Here is a 22,893-nt window from a genome sequence, read left to right on the forward strand (position 1 = left end):
TTTATCAGTCAATCTTCGTTCCGACCCTCACCTATGGTCATGAGCTTTGGGTAGTGACCGAAAGGGCGAGAATGTGGATACAAGCGGCTGAAATGAGTTTCCTCTGTAGGGTGTCTGGGCTTATTCTTAGAGATAGGGTGAGGAGCTCGGACATCTGGAGGGAGCTCGGAGTAGAGCCACTGCTCCTTTGCATCAAAAGGAGCCAGTTGAGGTGGTTCGGGCATCTGATTAGGATGCCTCCTGGGCGCCTTCCTTTGGAGGTTTTCCAGGCACGTCCAACTGAGAGGAGACCCCTGGGGAGACCCAGAACTCGCTGGAGGGACTACATGTCCAGTCTGGCCTGGGAATGCCTTGGGATCCCCAGAAGGAGCTGGAGGGCGTTGCTGGGCAGAGGGACGTCTGGAGTGCCCTACTTGGCTTGCTGCCACGGTGACCCGACTCTGGAGAAGCAGCTGATGATGAAATGAGATTCATACAGGAAATGAAAACACAATTAATAGGCTGCAACTTAACCAATACCTTGAATTACTTGATCTAAGTAAAGCATAATCCATGATGGATCAATTTAAAATCCAAACAAACCTATATAAGAAATTGTTATGAAAAGACATGTCAGTGGTCTTCTAAATACTGCTACTATAAAAAGAAAATCAAGAGAAACAGAAACCAAATGTGCAGTTGCGTTCAGCATCTTCATGTACTGCAGAAACTGTCGACTGATACTGATTGGATGAAGTTTGAATTGGAGCTACCAACAGAAAACAGCAGTTATTTTTACTGAAATTCATGCAACGCAGAAAAGAGAGAAGACGGAGAAGATGGAGTGAACTGTTGCATGATTGAGGCAGATTGAGGGTGAATTTTCTGTGCTTGTCCAGACACTGAAGGACATGGACGAGGAAATGCATTTCAAGTGTTTACAGATGTCAGCAGGTAGATTTGATGATTTGGTTCGTCGTCTTCAAGCATTTATCTTGCATCAATGTACGCACGGTATGCCAGCCACTGAGAATGCACAAGCCAATGCATTCTTAGTGCCGGTTCCAAGCCCGGATAAATGGTGAGGGTTGCATCAGGAAGGGCAACTGTTGTAAAGCCTTTGCCAAATTGAATATGCGGATCATAAATCAAGTTTTCATACCAGTTTGGTCGAACCCAGGTTATCAACAACTGCCACCAGTGCTGTTGGCCAGCGGGGTGCCGGTGGAAACTATGCTACTGTTGGGCGAACGACAAGGAGAGGGGGAAGACATGTCTAGAGCAGTGTTTCTCAACCGGGGGTCCGCGGACCCCTAGTGGTCCGTGGTGTAATTGCAAGGGGTCCGTGAAAATAAAATATCTTTAAAAAAAAGATCCTATGACATTTATAGAAATAGGATTATTTTACTCAAATGTGACTGAGACCTTTATCTACCTAAACTATAAAGGGTAACAGGGCTTTTTTCTCTAATTACATCTGTTTCACAAGTGTAATTTATTGTATTTTAATAAGAGATCTCGCTCCCGTTTGCATTGTTAAAAGTTACTGCATAAAAATTCTGTTGTTACATATATCTGAAAGTTACTGAATACATATTCTGTTTTGTTACATATATCTGACAGTTACTGAATACATATTCTGTTTTGTTACATATATCTGAAAGTTACTGAATACATATTCTGTTTTGTTACATATATCTGAAAGTTACTGAATACATATTCTGTTTTGTTACATATATCTGAAAGTTACTGAATACATATTCTGTTTTGTTACATATATCTGAAAGTTACTGAATACATATTCTGTTTTGTTACATATATCTGAAAGTTACTGCATAAGAATTCTGTTTTGTTAACTATATCTAAGTTACAACTGAAAGCTCTTATTTTTGTCCCAAAGAGTGAATAAATGCTATAATACAATTTAAAATGCAGTTTCTACTGTTTCTACAAATTGCAACCCCCCTCCCCCAAGATCAGGTGGAGGGGTCCTCAGGGTAGATCAAAAATACGCAGGGGGTCCAGGACCCCAATAAGGTTGAGAACCACTGGTCTAGAGGGTAGGAGTGTGGAGGTGAGGGTCAGAACTTTGAATGTTGGCACTATGACTGGTAAAGGGAGAGAGCTGGCTGATATCATGGAGAGATGAAAAGGTAGGTATACTGTGTGTGCAAGAGACCAGGTGGAAGGGGAGTAAGGCCAGGAGTATCGGAGGTGGGTTCAGACTCTTCTACCACGGTGCGAATGGGAGGAGAAATGTTGTTAGGGATAATTTTGAAGGAAGAGTATGTCAAGAGTGTGTTGGAGGTGAAGAGAGTGTCAGACAGAGTGATGATTATGAAGCTGGAAATCGAAGGTGTGTTGGTGAATGTTATCAGTGCATATGCCTGGCAAGTTGGGTGTGAGATGGAAGAGAAAGAAGAATTCTGAAGTGAGTTGGATGAAGAGGTGGAGAGGGTACCCAAGGAGGAGAGAGGTGATTGAAGCAGACTTCAGTGGACATGTTGGTGAAGGGAACAGAGGGGATGAGGAGGTGATGGGTAAGTATGGTGTCAAGGAGAGAAATGTGGAAGGACAGATGGTGGTGGATTTTGCGGAAAGGATGGAAATGGCTGTGATCAATAAATATTTCAAGAAGAGGGAGGAACACAGGGTGACGTACAAGAGTGGAGGAAAGTGCACACAGGTGGACTATATGTTATGTAGGAGGTGCAATCTGAAAGGGATTGGAGACTACAAGGTGGTGACGGGAGAATGTAGCTAGGCAGCATCGGATGGTGGTCTGTATGATTACTTTAAAGATCAAGAAGAGGAAGCGAGTGAAGGCAGAGCCCAAGATCAAATGGTGGAAGTTGAAGAAGGAAGACTGTTGTGTGGAGTTGAGGCAGGAGTTAAGACAGGCACTGGGTGGTAGTGAAGAGTTGCCGGATGGCTGGGCAACCACTGCAGAAATAGTGTGGGAGACAGCTAGGAAGGTACTTGGTGTGTCATCTGGACAGAAGAAGGAAGACAAGGAGACTTGGTGGTGGAACAAAGAAGTACAAGAAAGGATACAGAGGAAGAGGTTGGCGGAGAAAAAGTGGGATAGTAAGAGAGCTGAAGAAAGTAGACAGGAGTACAAGGAGATGCAGCATAAAGCAAAGAGAGAGGTGGCAAAGGTAAAGGCGTATGGAGAATTATATGAAAGGTTGGATTTTTACCCATTGGCAAGACAGAGGGACCGAGCTGGGAAGGATGTGCAGCAGGTTAGGGCGATGAAGGATAGAGATGGAAATGTGCTGACAAGCGAGGAGAGTGTGCTGAGAAGGTGGAAGGAGTATTTTGAGGGGCTGCTTTTGTTAAAGCAGCTCCTATTCAAAGTTATGCATATTACACAAGGAAAAAAAAAACAAACTGATAAATGTCACTGGAGCTCACTCAACAGCAGTGTTTCCTTTACGATGCCATCTTGCCTCCCCTCGAAATGTTTAGCGTTAATAAAAACGATGAGATATTGGTAGAATGACTTTCTCGGCAGCACTGTTACCCTAACCCTAACCCTAACCCACTGTTACAACCCTAACCCAAACTGTCAGTATGAAAGCAGATTCCTGTTTCTCTTGATTTCCACAATACAGTAGCTGTTATGAGGACGCTGCTCTCACTACCAGCCAGAAAGAGGATGGGAGTCGTTTTATTTTAGTATTGTTCAGCAGTTGTAGCTTGCCCAGTTTGCTCTACAGAGAGTGAGGTTTGCAAAAAATATTCCAGGGTAAGAGTAGTTTAATTCCCCCTGCTGAAATCATAGGAGCACCCGCTGATCATTTGTAGGAAGCCCAATACATCCATGTCCCAACGCACATTTTCATTTTGTTTTAAATGGTAAATGCTGAATGGTTCCTTGTTAAACAAAACAGTAATACAATTCAGGCTCAGGATCCATCGTCATGGCAGAACACTGATACTTATGCTGATGATTATACTGTATACTACTGCTACTACTACTATACTGTGTACTGTTCTTTCTATTTCCATGAAAGCCCTTTAAAGCCGCCACAAGCACTCTCTTGCTTTAGCACTATCACCAGAACTACAGGGTACAGCGTATTTTATCTGTTTCAGAACTGAGATGGCGCTAAATTGGAAATGCAGTTAAGCAATCAAACACATTCTCAGTTGCCAAGACGTGCACACATGGAGAGGTTAAGCAGTAGTGACCATGCTGCTCGCTGTGTTTCTCAGATATCCAAGAGTTCTACACGGTGACGCTGCTGAACACCCAGAAGAGCTGTGAGCAGAAGCTGGAGGAGGTCAACCACATGGCTGACAAGTGGGAGAAGACAGCCTCTCTGTCTACTGCAGAGCTCACACACTTTGCCTGCCCTGCGGAGGAGGTGAGTTGGCTGGGCCAGTATGCCATGTCCACCACACCATGCACCACAGCCCCAAAATAAAAAAGAGGCAACTGATTTGCAATAGTTTCCCTAACACAGGACACTTGGTCAACACTATTCCCTTATGTGTGGGTTATTTTTTTTTTATCACTGAAGACCGTTTTAAATGACTCATGGGTACTGAGAACATACGAAACCACGTCTTGATATGGTGGTGTGTGTGTGTGTGTGTGTGTGTGTGTGTGTGTGTGTGTGTGTGTGTTGTTGCTGTTCCGTGCAGTGCAAGCTGTGTACTTAAGAAGATACTGGTTGGTTGTGCTTCAAAGTATGAGTTTCAAAGGGTTCGGCGGATGCGTGGAAGCAGTAGTTGGTGTCCCTGAGGACCACATCGCAGTGTTTGCAAGCAAACCAGTTTCATACTGTTTTTATTTTTACTCTTACTTATTTGGTCTCACTCTTATTTTTGCCTTGTCTAGTTTTATTTCTTTGCAAAGCACTTTGTAGCATTGTTTCAGAACATAGCTGTATAAATGAAGTTATTATTATCTTGTCTTGTCTGGGAACACAAGAAACCCATTCGAGCTTGTTTAATCATGCTACAGCAGCGCTGAGATTTAACCATGGTTAACACTCAGAACCATATAAAGGGTTTTTTTCCCTGAAACTAGTGGTTCTTATTCAAACGAATCTACTGAAAACAGTTAATAATAATAATAATAAATCCATCTTATATAGCGCTTTTCAAGTACTCAAAGTCGCTTTGAGTGGAGTGAAACAAGATGACAGATGAACATAACACAGACATACAGGGGTGGATGGGAAGGGGGGCTACGAGAGGGAGAAGCGGCAGCCACAGACAACACCAGCAGTACTCTCCTACTTGGACAGATATAAAGGGAAAGAAAAACAAACATCATAAATCACAGATGCAGGTCAAGCACTCAGTCCCCAGCCTGCCCCAGTCCAGGGGTGTATGAGTGGTTTGGGGGGCATGAGAAGGCGATGGAGAAAAGGTGTGTCTTGAGACGGGATTGGAAGAGTGAGAGGGATTCTGAATCTCTAATGATTTGCGGAAGTGAGTTCCAGAGCCTGGGAGCTGCTCTGGAGAAGGCTCGGTCACCAAAGCCGCGGAGGTTGGACCTGGGGGTAGAGAGAAGGGAGGCTGAGGTGGATCTGAGGGACCAAGAGGGTTGGTAGGGGCAGAGGAGATCGGTGAGGTATGGGGGAGCCAATTTGTGAAGGGCTTTATAGGTAAGAACCAGGAGTTTGTAATTGATCCGGTGGGAGATGGGTAGCCAGTGGAGGTCTTTTAGGACTGGGGTGATGTGGTGCCAGGATTTGGTGAAAGTTAAAAGTCGGGCGGATGCGTTCTGGACCAATTGGAGTCTCTTGATGGAGCTAGCACTGATGCCATAGAGGAGTGAGTTGCAGTAATCAAGGCGGGAAGAGATGAAGGCATGGATCAGTATCTCAGCAGCAGGGCGTGTGAGAGAGGATCTTATTTTTGCGATGTTGCGAAGGTGGTAGAAGGAGGATTTGACCATTTGGCGGATATGTGGCTCAAGGGAGAGAGTGGGATCAAGGATCACACCAAGGTTGCGTGCCTGGGGGGAAGGGGAGACAGTAGTTCCATCGATGGTGAGTGCAAGGTAGTTGATTTTGCCGAGAGTGTACTTGGAGCCAATGAAGAGGAGTTCGGTTTTGTCACTGTTGAGTTTGAGGAGGTTTTGCTGCATCCAGACTTTAACTGCAGACAGACAGGAGTCGATGTGAGAGAGGGGTGGATTGTGAGGGGATTTGGTGCTGAGGTATATGTGGGTGTCATCAGCATAACAGTGGAAGTCCAAGTTGAAATGGCGGAGAATCTGACCAAGAGGGAGGATGTAGATGATGAAAAGGAGTGGGCCGAGTACAGAACCTTGGGGAACACCTTGTGTGACTGTGGATGGGACAGAGAAGTGGTTGTGAAGTGAGATGAAGTGTGACCTGTTGGAGAGGTAAGACTGGAGCCAGCTGAGTACGGTGCCTTCAATACCGACATCTTTCAATCTGGTGAGAAGGATGTTGTGACTCACAGTATCGAAGGTTGAACTCAGGTCAAGGAGGATGAGGATGTTAAGGGCTCCAGTATCAGCAGAGATGAGGAGGTCATTAAGTACTTTAAGGAGTGCAGTTTCAGTGCTGTGGAGTGGGCGAAAACCAGACTGGAGGGGTTCAAGTAGGTTGTTAGAGTGTAGGTAGGTTTGGAGTTGTGTGGCGACAATGCGTTCCAGGGTTTTAGAGAGGAAGGGGAGATTGGAAATTGGCCGGTAGTGGTTGAGGAAGGATGGATCAAGACCAGGTTTCTTGAGAATTGTGGTGACAGCTGCAGTTTTGTAGGAAGAGGGTACAAGTCCATGGGACAGTTAGGAATTGAAAAGTTTGGTGAGGTAGGGGCATAGGGCAGGGAGGCATTTCTTCAGTAGGGGGGTGGGGAGGGGATCAAGGGAGCAGGTTGTGGATTTTGATGAGCTGATGAGTTCAGAGATAGTGGTAGGGGCAACTGGAGCAAACCGGGAGAGGCGGCGATCAGGAGGAGGGGTATGGAAGTCGAGGAATGGGGAGAAGAGGGGCTGGAGTAGGTGCTGCTGAGTCAGACGCAGGGGACAGTGATTTGTTGATAGTGGTGATTTTGTCTGCAAAAAATTGGAGAAATTAGTTGCATTGTTCAGCAGTAGAGTTGGAGAGGGCATCGGCACGGGGCTTGATGAGGTTGTTTACAATGGCGAAGAGGGTGCGGGGGTTGTGGTTGGAATCATTAATGATGGTGGAAAAATAGGCAGACTTGGCGGCGGTGAGGGCATCTTTGTAGGCAGAGAGGTGGAGGTTGTGGGCTTCTTGATGTACAGTGAGAGATGTTTTCTTGGCAAGTCGTTCCAGTTGGCGGGCAGTCTGTTTCATTGTGCGGAGCTCAGGTGTGAACCAGGGTGCAGAGGTGTTGAAGGAGACTGTTTTTGTTTTGAGAGGGGCCAGTGTGTTGAAGGAGGCAGACAGGGTGATGTTGAGGTGATTGGTGAGATCATAAGGTAAGGTAGAGGCTGGTTCCAGGGGGAGAGCAGAGGAGAGCAGATCGGAGAGTTGGAGGGGGTCAATAGATTTAGTATTGCGGAATGTTATTTCTCTGAGGAGGTGTGGCCGAGGAGTTGGAGATGGAATAGTGAACTGGATGAGATTATGGTCTGACAGAGGAAATGGGGATGGATGGATGGATGGATGTTGTGTATCGGTAGATTGACAGAGCAGACCAGGTCAAGGGTATGGCCTTTGACATGGGTGGGGGAAGTGACGTGCTGGGTGAGGTTGAAATTGTCCAATAGAGTGATGAATTCTGATGCAAACTTACAGGTGGGTAAATCAATGTGGATGTTAAAATCACCAAGCAGTAGTAAGTGTGAGGAGAGAGATGAGGCTATTATGAGGAGTTCAGAGAGGTCGGACAGGAAAGATGGATTTGGTGTGGGTGGCCGGTAGATGAGAATGACAGCCATTGAGCAGGTTTTAAAAGCGAGGAATTCAAATGATGAGACGGTGGGGAGTGAGAGCTCAGTGGTCCTGAAGTTCTGATTGAATAAGGCAGCAAGACCACCTCCACGACGGGAAGGATGGGGTCTGCAGATGTAGCCAAAACCGGGGGGGGGGGGGTGCTTCATTGAGGGAGAAAAAGTCGCCAGGTTGATGGCAGGTTTCAGTGAGCAGGAGAAAGTCAAATGAATTATCAGTGATTGTTTCATGTAGGATAAGGGCTTTGTTATTTAGTGATCGGGTGTTAAGGAGGGCAAGGTTGATGGAATGAGAGGGCAACGTAGTGGGGGCATGCTGGAGAGGTCTGAGGTTGTCCAGGTTAGCAGTGCGGGGGGGTGCAGTGGAGGGGGGGGGCGGTGGGAGCATACGGTTTGGATGTGGATTATCGTATTGGGGTTAGTGGAAGGATGTAGATGACGGGATTGTCTGGGGCCGTGATGAAGATAACGGCGGCAGCGGAGGATGCCAGCAGAAAGAGCGGAGGTGCGTGCAACAGAGGATAGCCGGTAGTTTTTGTTGAGGGACAGGAGTTCATCAGGAGGGTCGTGTAAGGGAGGAGGAGGGAAACTAAACAGGGGAGAAAATAAAAAGTGAAACCAGGGTATTCTATGTAGTCGTAATAAGGGGGATTACGTAAGTAAAAACAGAAGAGGGCAGCAGAGTGTTGGTTCCATGAGACGGATGGGTTAATAACGCTGGAAACGTAAGAGGGATGGCGCAGAGCAGGGATGGGATGATGCTAGCTACTCACCATATGAAGGGGAGTGCCGCCAGGGATGGTGATGTCCAGATTACGCTAGTCCCAGTTGATGATGGCCCAAAGAGGGTTAGTGTCCACTGCCGAGGGAAAATAAAGAAAATAATCCAGCGGGGGTTGGGGGACGGAGCCAGATCCGCAAGCTAGCATGTAGAACCAGGAGGTCAGAGCTCACGTAACGATAACATTAGCCGAGTGGTGGTTAACCAGTTGCAGCTAGCACGGTGGGCGAAAAAAGAAAAAAGGGATGGCGATGTCCAGATTACGCTAGTCCCAGTTGATGGTGGCCCAACGGGGGATAGTGTCCACTGCTGAGGGAAAATGAAATAAATAATCCAGCGGGGGTTGGGGGACAGAGCCAGATCCGCAAGCTAGCGTGGAGAGCCAGGAGGTCGGAGCTCATGTAAAGCTAACGTTAGCCAAGTGGTGGTTAGCCAGTTAGCTAGTTAGGGCGGCTAGCACGGATCGCCAAACAAACGGGGACAGAGAGGGGAAAGACAAGAAGGTGGGAGAAGCGGGAGCCACAAACCACGCCAGCGGTACTCTCCGATTTAAACACCACACATACATACAAAAGACAATGAAGACAAAAAAGAAAACAACAGCGAATCCAGCCGACAACAGCCGAGCAGTGGCAAAGAGCATCTACCCGGAAGCGTCTCAACAGTTACTGCCATCTGTCATTTGGTTGTCCTCTTTGGATCGTAGAGTTCACATGTTTGAATGCCATACAAAATTATCTGTGATAGGACTTAGTTATTTAACTGAACAAGAAAAAACAAAGAAACAAAAAAAAGAAGCTATGTGGCTTTATTTTAGTGAGGGACAGGATGAAACGGTAACATTTCTGTGCAGATGTGATAATATCTGCCTTCCTGTTGTGAGTCAGCAGACGTTGTGCCCCAGCTAGTTGGACTCTGTCATATATGTGCAGTCCAGGATGCTAACATGTCAAAGGGCTTTTGCCCACAGATACATACACCACGCTTGCACAAACCAGTATGCACAGTGGGGCATCTGGGCGGCGTGGCGGTCTATTTCATTGCCTACCAACATGGGGGACGCCGTTTCGAATCTCCGTGTTACCTCCAGCTTGGTCGGGCGTCCCTACAGACACAATTGGCCGTGTCTGCGGATGGGAAGCTGGATGTGGGTATGTGTCCTGGTCACTGCACTAGTGCCTCCTGTGGTTGGTTGGGGTGCCTGTTCGGGGGGAGGGGAAACTGGGGGGAATAGCGTGATCCTCCCACGCGCTACATCCCCCTGGTGAAACCCCTCACTGTCAGGTGAAGAGAAGTGTCTGGTGACTCCACATGTATGGGAGGAGGCATGTGGTAGTCTGCAGCCCTCCCCGGATCAGCGGAGGGGGTGGAGCAGAGACCGGGGCAGCTTGGAAGGGTGGGGCAAGTGGCTGGGTACAATTGAGGAGAAAAAGGGAAGGAAAAAAAAGAAGGTATGAACAGTGCTGCCCCCATTGACCAGGGACAATTTGATCCCAACCAACTACTCAGGCTTTTCGCCTGTGTTGGTAGCACTCCTCCTCGAAAGTATCCCGACTTCTGAACATTTTTCAGAGATGAGAAAGGGCAGAGAACAGCTGACTCTTGAGGGTGACCTTTCCCCCCCCCACATTTTTGTTTTTTGCATGAAATATTTCATCACAGACAGATGGTTTAGAATAATTTGACTACAAAAGGATGAAGTCCAATCCAAATCTAACCAGCTTACTTAAGGAATTTAAATGCAAACTAATACTTGATTTGTTCAAATAATTAAATCTTACTTAAATTGTGGAGCATTAATGAGTTGTGCAATATGAATTGGGGTTGTGAAGATATTTGAGCCCCCCGTCCCCCAGCCCTTGCCAGGTCCTACAGCACACAGGATGCTGGTTGAGGCCAGAGGTACATATCAGTCAGCAGACTTGTGTCTCGCTGTGTCAAAGGGGAACCCGAGAGTAAAATGGAACAGGTGAGTCTTGCTCCCCTTGAAAAATGACCAGCATATGCACGATCACTGTCCAATGTCGTGACATTAACTGATAAATTGTGAGGAAGTTACACTTCAGGATGGACACTGCCAAAATAATAAACACAACTGAGCTACACCAACCTGTCGGCAATAAAAAGGAATAAAACTAGAAGGAGTTGCTGAGCTGTTCCTGAACAAAACCAGGGAGATGCAGGTCGTCACATCTGTCACCGAGTGCCAGTCAGCAGCCAGACACATGTACATAATCACACGCATGTACCAGCACCTGCCACCCGCCAGACACGCCTGCACTGTGTCATGGACAAGACCGAAGCACCACAACACAAAATCCCAGTGCAAAATACTACATACACAACCCAGGCTGGGAGCAGGGGACTGGTCACTGAGACGTTAGCAAATGTGCTAAACGGTTTCAGTCGATCTAGATGTTTAAGTGAAGATAATTTTCCTAGTGAAGTAATGTATGAGTTTCAATGAAAGGACCATACAACTTTCATTTATGATAAGATAACTGTGTTTTAAGTGTTCTCATTTAAAGAGTCAGATCTTATGACTCTACAAGTGTAAGACACAAATTACAGAAACAGTCGATGAGCAGGAGGTGAAGGAGAATGTGGCGAGCCAATTGTCAAGAAGCAGTGATTTCTTACCAAATCTGAATGGGCACATGGCCAGGAGGCCTGACGAAGTGTTGCGCAAACCTTTTAAAGGCTGCAAGCTGCAAATAGTTTGTGTACTGCTGTAACTGTCCATAAAACCGGTAGGCTGCACAAATACTGTCAGCGGTCTCATGTATTCTCTTTTCAGCTGAATATCACGGGAAAATGCTTCTGCGACTGAATGCCGTTCACGTGCTCATTCTGGACAGTGCCTCACCACATGTAAACTGGCTTTAATTCTGCATGTAGGGTCTTGTGTATGAATAGTGAACAGTTTTTTAAGATACTACTTTTGGCTCTGGAAACTTCGCATTTGAATTTGTCATTGCTTTTATGCTCTTGTGTTATGCTAGCCTTTTTTCAAGCGCTACTATGCCAAAATGGATATGCCAACCGGCTTCACAGTGTTGCTCGTGCTTGGTGGCCCAGTGGCTCAGTGGTTAGCACTGTCGCCTCACAGCAAGAAGGTCCTGGGTTCGAATCCTGGGGTTGTCCAATCATCCTAGGTCTTCCTCTGTGTGGAGTGTACACGTTCTCCCCATGTCTGTGGTGGGTTTTCTCTGGGTGCTCCGGTTTCCCCCACCATCAAAAAGACATGCATGTTAGGGTCAGTACTGCTGTCTGTGTCCCTGACCGAGGCATGGCAAGACGTACTGGAGTTGGTCCCTGGGTGCTGCACGGCAGCTGCCCACTGCTCCTAGCTACATAGCTAGGATGGGTTAAATGCAGAGAAAGAACTGCCCCACGGGGCATAAAAGTGGTAGTAAACAAAAAGTATGGTCGCTTAAAGATTAGAGGTGTTTTTGTTAAAATTATTAGGCAGGATGACTGAGAGAAAGATGGAGAGAAGGGGAAGAAGACAGGAGAGGATAGAAGCGTGATGTAGCATGTCCACATGCCGGAGCTGTGATACTCTAATTTAAGGGATTAAATGGAGGATGAGGGTGCTGATGATGAATGATGATGAATGGTTGAGCCCTGTCAAGGACAAAACGGCAATTAAGATGAATCCAAATGACAGTTTTAAAGAAACTGCAAGGGAAAAGAAACATAAAGTTTTAATTGCCAATTGTTGAGTCAAATCTGAACTGATGGTGCCACCACAGTGTAATTGTGGAAGAAAGGTGGTGACCATTAATTTTCTTACTTTGACTTTTTTTAGTGTTCACTTTTTTGAGGCCACAATATTTTCATTGCAGGTTGAACATTTTCCATCACATTATCTTTCATTTGCCTTTTGAAGGAGTTACTGGAAATAGTTTTCCTAAGTGGATATGACCATGTGTTAAAATGTCCCTGACGTCTCGCCGGCGGTGGCTGTATCAGCTACTACGTTGTTGGTTGTAGTCAGTGATGTGCCATTTACGGTGTACTGAGACACAAAGTTTGAGTCTTGTCTCTTTGGATCTCCCCAGTGTTTTCTGTAACTCTTCCTGACTTGTCATTTTGGCTGCTGCATGCTGACATCAGGACACCAGCTCTCCACTTACATGCTGAACTTGAACTTTGAGCCACCATGTTTACTGAGTGGGAACCTGTTTCACCCAGCGTTTTTAAATGTGTGTTACGTCTGGGGTTGAACCTGCTTGTGAGACGTCGCAGTAGAAAGTGGTGTAGTGAAAGTTTGAGTAGTGAATTTGAACAGTTCGCACAGTAGAAACATAAGTGAATGGTGTAATATCGTAGTGTCCACAATCCCACCGCGACGGAACATCGTGACAGAGCTTTTACTGGTGACATGATTGTTGTAATCACCCTCCTCTTCTTCATGTGATTGAAACAGTCCCAAAGACAACAATGAAGGGACCACATGGATGTTCTTAATGGTTGGCAGCTCTTTTTTTTTTTTTTTTACCCCTGCTTCCTTCTACAAGTCTGTTTACATACTGATGATCAGTGGTCATTGGATTTATTTATTTATTTATTTATTTTTGCGGCAATTCCAAAATTCTCCTATCACATGTCTCCTCCCATACACGTGGAGTTGCCAGCCGCTTCTTTTCACCTGACAATGAGGAGTTTCACCAGGGGGACGTAGCACGTGGGAGGATCACGCTATTCCCCCCAGTCCCCCCGAACAGACGCCCTGACCGACCAGAGGAGGCGCTAGTGCAGCGACCAGGACACATACCCACATCCGGCTTCCCACCCGCAGACACGGCCAATTATGCCTGTAGGGACGCCCAGCCAAGCCGGAGGTAACATGGGGATTTGAACCGGTGATCCCCATGATGGGAGGCAACGGAATAGACCGCCATGGCACCCGGATGCCCCCAGCATTATAATTTTTGTGAAACATTTCCTCATGGGAGCTCAATGACTTCTCCCTAAAATTCTCTCGTTACAAAATATGGTGGGTCAGAGCATCTCATCAGAATCAGAATCAGGTTTATTGTCCAAATAGGTTTGCACACACATACATGAAATTTGACTTCGGTTTCGTGGCTCCCACAGTGTACTTAATATAGAATAACAACACTACAACACAACAGTCTTCACACATATACACAATGCTTGACTATATACAGGCAAAATAAGAGGCAAAAGTTTAAGAGTCAGTATTAAGATTTGGATTATTGCCCTCTTTGCCAAAATGTCCTGTGCAGTTTCATTATAATAATAACCCATTGCACTAACCTAATACACAACAGATAATATTAGATTATTCTGAATACCAAGCATGTTGTTCCATGTTTGGCGTTTTATTTAGCACTGAGCCAGCCAGTGTGGTAATCCACCAGTAATCCTATTTGTCCACAGTCAAACCTTTCTCCTCATATCCGTTTTTTTTCCTCCAAGAACAGAAACACATCGCCAAATGTAGACAGTTAAATAAAGACCCATTTCAAGTGATATAACACAATTCCAGTATGTAGGGCATTCGGTACTGCCAGAATAGTCCCTCCAAAACAGCGCTGGCTGATGAGTAGTTTTTGAGAATATCTAGTACAACCAGGATGGGGATAATGTGCAGGGGATTAGATCAGTCCCCAGAGACACTTACCCGAGCATGGGGTCATCAGTGCACTGCTGTTATCTCCCTTGTCATGCTACCACCATCCGTCCTCAAAAGATTAGGGAACTGTCCATCAGATGACCCTGTCAAATAAATTGAGAGTCCCTCTTAGGTATGAAAAGATGCATTGATGAATGGAGCATTGCTATTTGCGTTATTACTCCAGCAAAGTGGACAGAAAAGAAAGAGCTGAATGAAGTAGTGATCTGCATGAATGAGTATCCTGTACAGTTGACAGAGGCATTAAGCTCAAACCTTAATTCTCGAGTTACGCGATGGCTTTTTATCCTCCAGCGTTATGGCACAGTAAATCTGTCTGGTCTATTACCGTCTCCTTTGGTACAAAGGTAAAAGTTTTATTCAAGTGAAGTCACAGTTCCTCAGGGGAAACTGTTAGTGGAGGACTAAGTGTCTCTGAAGGGAGGAGTTGAAGGATGTATGCAGAGCCATGCGGCATAACGTGGCAAGCAGCATCACAGCTTTAGGTATGGCCCAAGCCAATGGTGATGTGAAACATGACTACCTGATGCCAGGTTTTTGTTTGTTTGTTTTTTTTGTTTTTTTTTTGTTCCCCCCCCCCTTTTTTTCCCCAGTTTTACTTGGCCAATTACCCTAATTTCCGAGCCGTCCCAGTCGCTACTCCACCCCTCTACCAATCCGGGGAGGGCTGCAGACTACCACATGCCTCCTCCAATACATGTGGTGTCACCAGCTGCTTCTTTTCACCTGACAGTGAGGAGTTTCACCAGGGAGACGTAGCGCGTGGGAGGATCACGCTATTCCCCCCAGTTCCCCCTCCCCCCTGAACAGGCACCCCGACTGACCAGAAGAGGCACTAGTGCAGTGACCAGAACACATACCCACATCCGACTTCCTACCCGCAGACATGGTCAATTATGTCTGTAGGGACGCCTGACTAAGCCGGAGGTAACACGGGGACTCGAACTGGCGATCCCTGTGTTGCTAGGCAATGGAATAGACCACTACGCTACCCGGACGCCCCCATGATGCCAGTTTTTTAAGGCCTGAATTTCATTGAATGCATTTATTTTACAGACACATGTGGAGGTGCCCAGGAGTTCAGCGGAGGTGCTACACCTTTGCTGTAAGGGGTTGTGGGAAACTTTGGGTCTCATTGGTTGTGCTTAACTTTTCATCATCATATTATGAAAAAATACAGTGTGTGGGGAAATATTAAGTTACATAACAATTGCTATGTGCAAGATAACTTGGTGTAAATTACTATCGCCAAGAATATTTCGGTAATTGGTAAGCTTTTTAAACCACAAGTTATGAAATTATTTTTATCTTTTTTTGTAACATCTGGTTTACCGTAGACATCTCTTTTTATTACATAGAAGTCATGAAACATTCAATGTCAAAGCCATTCCCCCTCAGCTTTAGGCATAGCGTTTGCCATTATATTTTTGTGCAGCCTAGTAAATACGATTATAATTGCACAGCAGGTGCTCTAAATTCCTTTTAATCTCTGTATTGTTGAACACAGTTAAAAACAGCCAGACTTTACCACCATAATCCATCCCGTGACACCAGCGGCGGGGTGGTGTCGCGATACCTTACACTGAAAAGTGGAAAATGTCTTCCATAACTCTGCCTGTGCATGTTTCGTTCGAGTCCATTGCCCTACAAATCAATGGGCCAAATCCTACCATACTAGCCACTGTTTATTGACCACCGAAGCCCAATAACAATTTCTTAAATGACCTTGCTGTTTTTCTAACCTTCTTATGTTCTTTGTCCCCCAATGTAATATCGCTGGGCGATTTTATTTATTTATTTATTTATTTCTGATTTCTCCCAATTTAGTGGCCAGTCGATCCCTATTTTAATTCAAACACCCACCCTCGTACTGTATGCGTTCGCCAACTGCATCTCTCCGGCTGGCAGTCTCGAAGGAGACGCCTCCCCACTTTCGTGACAAGGCGACTCCAGGCCGAACCACTGTTTTTTCCGACACACACAGAGACGCATTCACGTGACGAACACAAGCCGACTCCGCCCCCTCCCGAAGACAGCGTTGCCAATGATTGCTGCTTCATCGAGTCCGGCCATAGTCGGATCTGACGAGACCGGGGCGCGAACCCCAGTCCCCAGTGGGCAACTGCATCGACACAAAGCCGATGCTTAGACCGCTACACCACCGCGGACCCTGCTGGGTGATTTTAATATACACATGGACAATGTCAACAACACTCTCACAAGGGATTTTACATCATGCCTGGACAGTTTTGATCACAGCAATATATTGATTTTCCTACACACTTCAAAGGACACATACTTGATCTGATTTGCTGCTCTGGTGTAACTCCTCTTAACGCAGTACATCTGATTTGCCCATTTCCAACCACTAGTTAGTGTCTTGTGATGTAAACTTAACAGTATCCAAAACAAATTTGTCACTCTCAATATTAAGAATATTAAGAATAACAAGTCTGTGGTGATGTAGCGGTTTTAAGCATTGGCTTTGTGTCGATGCAGTTGCCCACTGGGGACTGGGATTCGCGCCTCACCCTCGTCAGATCCGACTATGGCCGGACTCGATGAAGCAGCGATAATTGGTAACGCTGTCTTCGAGGGAGGGGGGGCAGAGTCAGCTTGTGTTCATTGCATGAATGTGTCTCTGTGTGTGTGGGAAAAAGCAGTGGTTGGGCCTGGATTCGCCTTGTCACAAAAGTGGGGAGGCATCTCCTTCGAGACTGCCGGCCGGAGAGATGCAGTTGGCGAACGCATGCATTACGAGGGTGGGTGTTTGAATTAAAATAGTGATCGATTGGCCACTAAATTGGGAGAAAAGGAGAAAAATTAGAAATCATTTTTTTAAAAAGAATATTAAGAATAAGATTTATCTGCTCTTTCTAGTGGAACTAATAACCTCCCCAGCAAAGACAATTTATGCACTCCAGACGAACTGGTCTCTCATTACAATGATGGCCTTTATAGTCTTTTAAACGATCTGGCTCCTTTAAAAACCTGTTCTGTTTCCTTTACCCACTCTGCCCCTTGGTTTACACCTGCACTACGCCAGCTTAAAGCTAAAGGCCGTCGCCTGGAATGCCTTTACACGAAAACTGGCCTTTTTCATAAAGACATGTATGATGACCACATACTTCATTATAAGGAGGCTCTGTCCACAGCTAAATCATCTTATTATGCAAATTTAATTGGATCAGGCGAAGGGAACACTACACCCCTGTTTTCTATGATGAACAATATTTTAAACCCACCTGACACTCTTGCATCTCACATGTATTCAGTGGCTCAATGTAACACCTTCATAACCTTTTTTAATGCCAAAATTGAAAATATTCATCAGCAATTGACCTCGTCGAACAATACCGCATGCAGTTGATCTTATTCACCCTTCTATTTTCCCCTCTCTTCTTCACTGTCTAGTTTTAAACTCCCAACTTTTGCTGAAATATCTGGTCTTATTCCCAAATCTAAATCATCTACCTGTCAGCTAAGACCCCCTTCCTACTCCATCCATCCATCCATCCATCCATCCATCCATCCATCCATCCATCCATCCATCCATCCATCCATCCATCCATCCATCCATCCATCCATCCATCCATTATCTGAACTGCTTGTCCTGCTGTCTGGGTCGCGGGAATGCTGGAGCCTATTCCAGCAGTCATTGGGCGGCAGGTGGGGAAACACCCTGGACAGGCCGCCAGGCCATCACAGGGCCCTTCCTACTCATTTAGTAAAAGCTTGTCTACCTTCTCTATCTTTAATAACTGATATCATACATTCCTCCCTTACCTCTGGTCTTATTCCCTCATCTCGCAAAACAGCTGCAATAACTCCAATACTCAAGAAACCTGGTGCAGACTCCAACAATTTGAATAATTTTCGCCCAATCTCAAATTGACCATTTCTTTCTAAAACACTTGAAAGAACAGTCGCATCTCAGGTACACGCTCACTTGATGCACAACAATCTGTTTGAACAATTCCAGTCTGGTTTTCATTCCATGCACAGTACGGAGACAGCCTTGGTGAAAATCACTAATGATCTGTTGATGGCAGTTGACTCTGGGCTCTTAACCATACTTGTCCTTCTTGACCTGAGTGTAGCCTTTGATACCATCTCACACAACATCCTCCTAGAAAGATTAGCCTCCATTGGAATAACTGGCAGCCCCCTTGACTGGTTTAGATCAGATCTCTGGCCGCACTCAGTATGTCCAACTTAAAAATTTGAGATCACAGTCCTTTCCTGTTAGTACCGGTGTTCCCCAGGGCTCTGTATTGGGACCCCTCCTATTTATTATTTACCTATTACCTCTTGGCCACATTTTCAGGAAATTTGGCATTCAATTTCACTGCAACGCGGATGACACCCAGCTTTATCTATCCACCAAACCTACCTCCACTCTTCCACCCACTTCCCTTTCTTACTGCTTACTAGAAATTAAATCCTGGTTTTCATACCACTTCCTCAAACCTAATAGTGATAAAACTGAGGTCCTCTTAGTATGTACTAAATCTACTTTGGCTAAACCTGATAGTTTTCCCCTAACTATTGGCATTTCTATAGTTCCTCCGTCGCCTCAGGTTAAGAGTCTGGGTGTCATCCTGGACAGCAAATTGTCTTTTGAAGCTCACATCAGCAATGTTACTCGGTCTGCATACTTCCACCTACACAATGCTAATCATCTTCACCCGTCACTTACACCTAACAGCACTGTTATACTCATTCACACCCTGGTTACATCCCGTATTGACTACTGCAATTCTATCCTCTTTGGTCTTCCCCTCAAGTGTCTTCATACGCTTCAATTGGTCCAGAATTCAGCTGCCCGTATCATTACCAGAACTCCTTCCATAGATCCTATCACTCCTGTTCTTCAACAACTCCATTAGCTCCCTGTTAAATACCGTATTAACTTCAGGATCCTGCTCCTCACCTTTAAGGCCCTTAATGGCCTAGCTCCTTCATATCTTTCTGAACTCCTTCATATCCACACACCCGCCCGCACTCTCAGATCCTCTTCTGCTCTCCAACTCACTACACCATCGGCCCGCTTGACTACCATGGGGTCTAGAGCCTTCAGTCATTCTGCCCCCTCACCTATGGAACTCTCTCCCACAAGACCTTCACAACACCGACTCTCTTTCAACCTTCACATCCCATCTCAAAACGCACCTTTTCAAACTGGCATATTCAGTCTGATACACGCTTCATTGAGTTGTGTGCAGATGATGATTTTATACTTATCTGTTGTGTTAACTTTTTATTGTCTTCCTGCTTTGTTTTGATTTTATGCTGTCTGATACAGTGCTGCTGGGTTTTTACTGTGTTCTGTAAGGTGTCCTTGAGTGCTCTGAAAGGTGCCCACAAATAAAATGTATTATTATCATAAACAAAGCAGAATAAAAGTTGCAAGAGAATTATGTTTTACATTGCTTCATGCCGCCATATGCTCCTTCAGCCTTCATTGGGTCTTTTACATGGTTTTGTTTTGTTTTGCACTGGGCTAGATTTGGAATAAACCAACTGTGAAGTAAGGCCACTTGAAAGGGTTCATGGCATACTAAATGTCCATTACCCATGCTACAAAAACAAATATAAAAAAATCCCCCTTGCAAAATATCATTTGGTCTGATATTCATTAACTATTAAAAATAGGCCCACTGGGAGAATTCTCTTCACTCAGCTACGAAACATGCAATTTTTAAATTCAGTGCTGAATTAAATTACATTACATTACATTACAGTCATTTAGTCGATGCGTTTATCCAAAGCGACTTAGAATAAGTGCATCACTTAACGTAGGAGATCAGGAGAACTACTAGTCATCAGAGGTCATAAGTGCATCTAAACAAGCATCTAAGAACAAAACCAGTGCTAAAGTAAAAGTGCAAGAAAGAGATTTTTTAAGCCTCCTTATAAATGTTTTAAGAGGGATATTTCTGCAGTGCAATGCTTGTGCATTTACTTCCCATTTCCACCACCAAACCCAGATGTTCCAGAGCATTACTAAATGCAGCTTGATGGTGTTAGGTTGTAAGAATAGTAGAGTAGATTGATGGTTGTGCAGAATCACGTCTTTCTTTGCTACTCCATATTCGGGCCACTTTTTTTCCTCTAAATATATTTATGGCTGCTTTTATTCAGCCCGTTATTGTAAATGCTGTAAGTCATGCTGAACCTCAGCATGCGTGAGAAGGGACTGCTGGTGAGGAGCTGGGTAGGAGATAATGCACATGAAGAATTGTTAATCGACCTAGACAGATCAGTGTCCTGTTAGCACGATTAAAACAGTTTTTGAAGTTTTACACTTGTTTTTAATAATCGCAGGCTCTCTAGACTTAAGACTGTATAACATACTAACCTAAGAGCAACAAATCCAAAAGACTGACTCATCTGAAAGGGCTATTTTTTTTCATAATTCTTAGAAAGTCAGTATAATATTAACAAATTACTTGTTCTTTATTTTTCCATAATTCGTATTTGAAAACATTTTATATCTTTTTATATGTAACTTTTTATAAGTGGCTGCAGATTTGCTTAACTTGCAATCATGAAATGCTGTCAGTCTGGATATGTAAGATAGTATAGTTTCTTTACATGAGGTGTGTCAACGAACTGTGGTGGTGATTTAAGCTGGTTTGTGTTCCAGTTAAGATGTCAGGTGTCTGGAGCTGCAGGCTCTTGATAGTGATGCTCTGACTGTAGGGTGGTCCGGTATTACTTGTATTGGTGTGAGGCTCCAGCTTGCTCACGACAGTAATTGAATGAAGAAATGTGATGATACACTTCATCTTTCATCTCGACACTGTGCTGCTGCTGTATGGCTTTACATGTGTGTGTGTTCCCAGCAGAGGGAGCCGAGCAGCTCTGAGCCCAGTGGGACAGACCCGGCAGAGAGCAATGCCAAGACCTCTGAGGTGAGTACTCTCTGGAAGTGTGTGTGTGTGTGTGTGTGTGTGTGTGTGAGAGAGAGAGAGTGTATGTGTGTTTGTGAGTGAGTGTGTGGTGTGAACAGAAAGAATTGCTGTTCTATTATTTGTGCATTACATGCGGTATCTTTTATTTCCATGGTCAGCATCCGTTTATTTGTCCATGATTATTTTTTTAAACTTGGGTTGAGCTCAGTTTTTATCTTCTTTTCTGATTTGACTTGGTCCTAGTCACGGCATGGTGGAATGCCCCGGCATAATGCCCTTTAACACATCTATTTCCGGTATAAATACTTGGTTTCTCAAGAAGCAATTTGAAGCGCCGTAATCCCAACAACAATGAGCTCATCAAGGTAAATGAGCTTATCTCTTGGCAAGGACAGGAGACTGGGTCTAAGGGACTGGGACAGGAATGCAGAGCGTAAGGACTGTTTTACTCTCCTTTGCCTGAGCAGTAATCGTTGCCATTTACAGAAAACTTATTTGGAACAAGTCTGACCGTCATGGCCTCCCTCTGGATAAATTTACTTCAGAAATTATGTAAGTGTCAACCATAGATTTAAAGGACGGGTCGGTATCGATGAAGGCCCACTGACAGGCTAGCCCACTGACAGGCTAACCCACTGTCGTTACCCTCGGTGACAAACCAGAATCTGGCACAACTAGGCTATATATCAGAGCAGCAGCCCCAACAAAGGAGAATAACGCGTTCCCTCTTTCTAATGCAATAAGTAGAAGGTTCCTGAGCCACGTCCCCTGAAAAGATTAGCTCCGTTGCTCTGGGAGGGAGCGCGTGAGAGGCTGGTGTGTTCAGTAACAACCAGGAAGGATTGAGAATATAGGAGAGCTGCCTAATCCACAAATGAAAGCGGTAATCGAGGTAAAATCCTGCAATGCATCTCTTAACCAGGATGGACGATCCCTCTCCAGCAAACAGGTAACAGGGATATCGGGGAGGAGGGCGTGGGCTGGAGACCACCAGTTTCTCCTGAGGGAGAGTGTTAATAAGGGGCCGGGGAGGTGTTGTAGCCTTGCTAACAGGTGAGGTGAGGTGTCACTGCTCAACCAGGACAAGCTAGTGAGCGATCTTCTCATGTAGAGCGTGGAGAGACTGCATGCTGAAGCGGCATGTATGCAGAGTCATGAGTTGTCTCTTGTCCTGCCTGAAGCATTTTAGTGCAGCCCCACTCTTGCTGGAGTGATTATGCTAGTTTGATATGATGGATTTCCTACTGGATCATTCATCCTCTGCCGTTTGTAATTTGCTGTGTGGGGCTCCATCATAATCTTTAACTTTCTTTAAACTGGGCTGTAAAGTCATCATGCAACACTTTTTTATGACGTATTTGCAACTGAAGTCATATGCCGTGTTGGTTCTTTTCCGTTAGGTATAGTCTCAGGACTAAGAATACCACTACGTGAAGGTGATGGTGCAAAGGGAAAAATGACTGACATACCAGCTGCAAGGAAGTCTTCCTCCCTTTTTCACACATGCTCCTCATAACATGAGCGAGTGAGCTAAAGTTACCGTATGCTAGCAAGTCCAACTGTCACTAATGCTGCACATCTGTGGCCATAGTCCCACAGTATGTTGGGGTGCGTGTTGTGAAAGCTTGCTACTTAACCA

The 22,893-nt window shown here is 45.2% G+C and overlaps 1 protein-coding gene across 1 annotated transcript in view; it reads left to right on the forward strand.

Annotated features, from left to right (window-relative positions):
- dlg2 (discs, large homolog 2 (Drosophila)) overlaps nucleotides 1-22,893 on the forward strand; it is a 472,305-nt gene that overhangs the window by 42,482 nt on the left and 406,930 nt on the right. Inside the window, exon 3 of the mRNA XM_056284931.1 lies at nucleotides 4,201-4,268. Within this exon, the coding sequence (XP_056140906.1) occupies nucleotides 4,201-4,268 (68 nt within the window). The remainder of the gene's footprint in view (nucleotides 1-4,200; nucleotides 4,269-22,893) is intronic.

The sequence above is a fragment of the Lampris incognitus genome, chromosome 8, assembly GCF_029633865.1.
Source record: "Lampris incognitus isolate fLamInc1 chromosome 8, fLamInc1.hap2, whole genome shotgun sequence".
Lineage (NCBI taxonomy): Eukaryota > Metazoa > Chordata > Actinopteri > Lampriformes > Lampridae > Lampris > Lampris incognitus.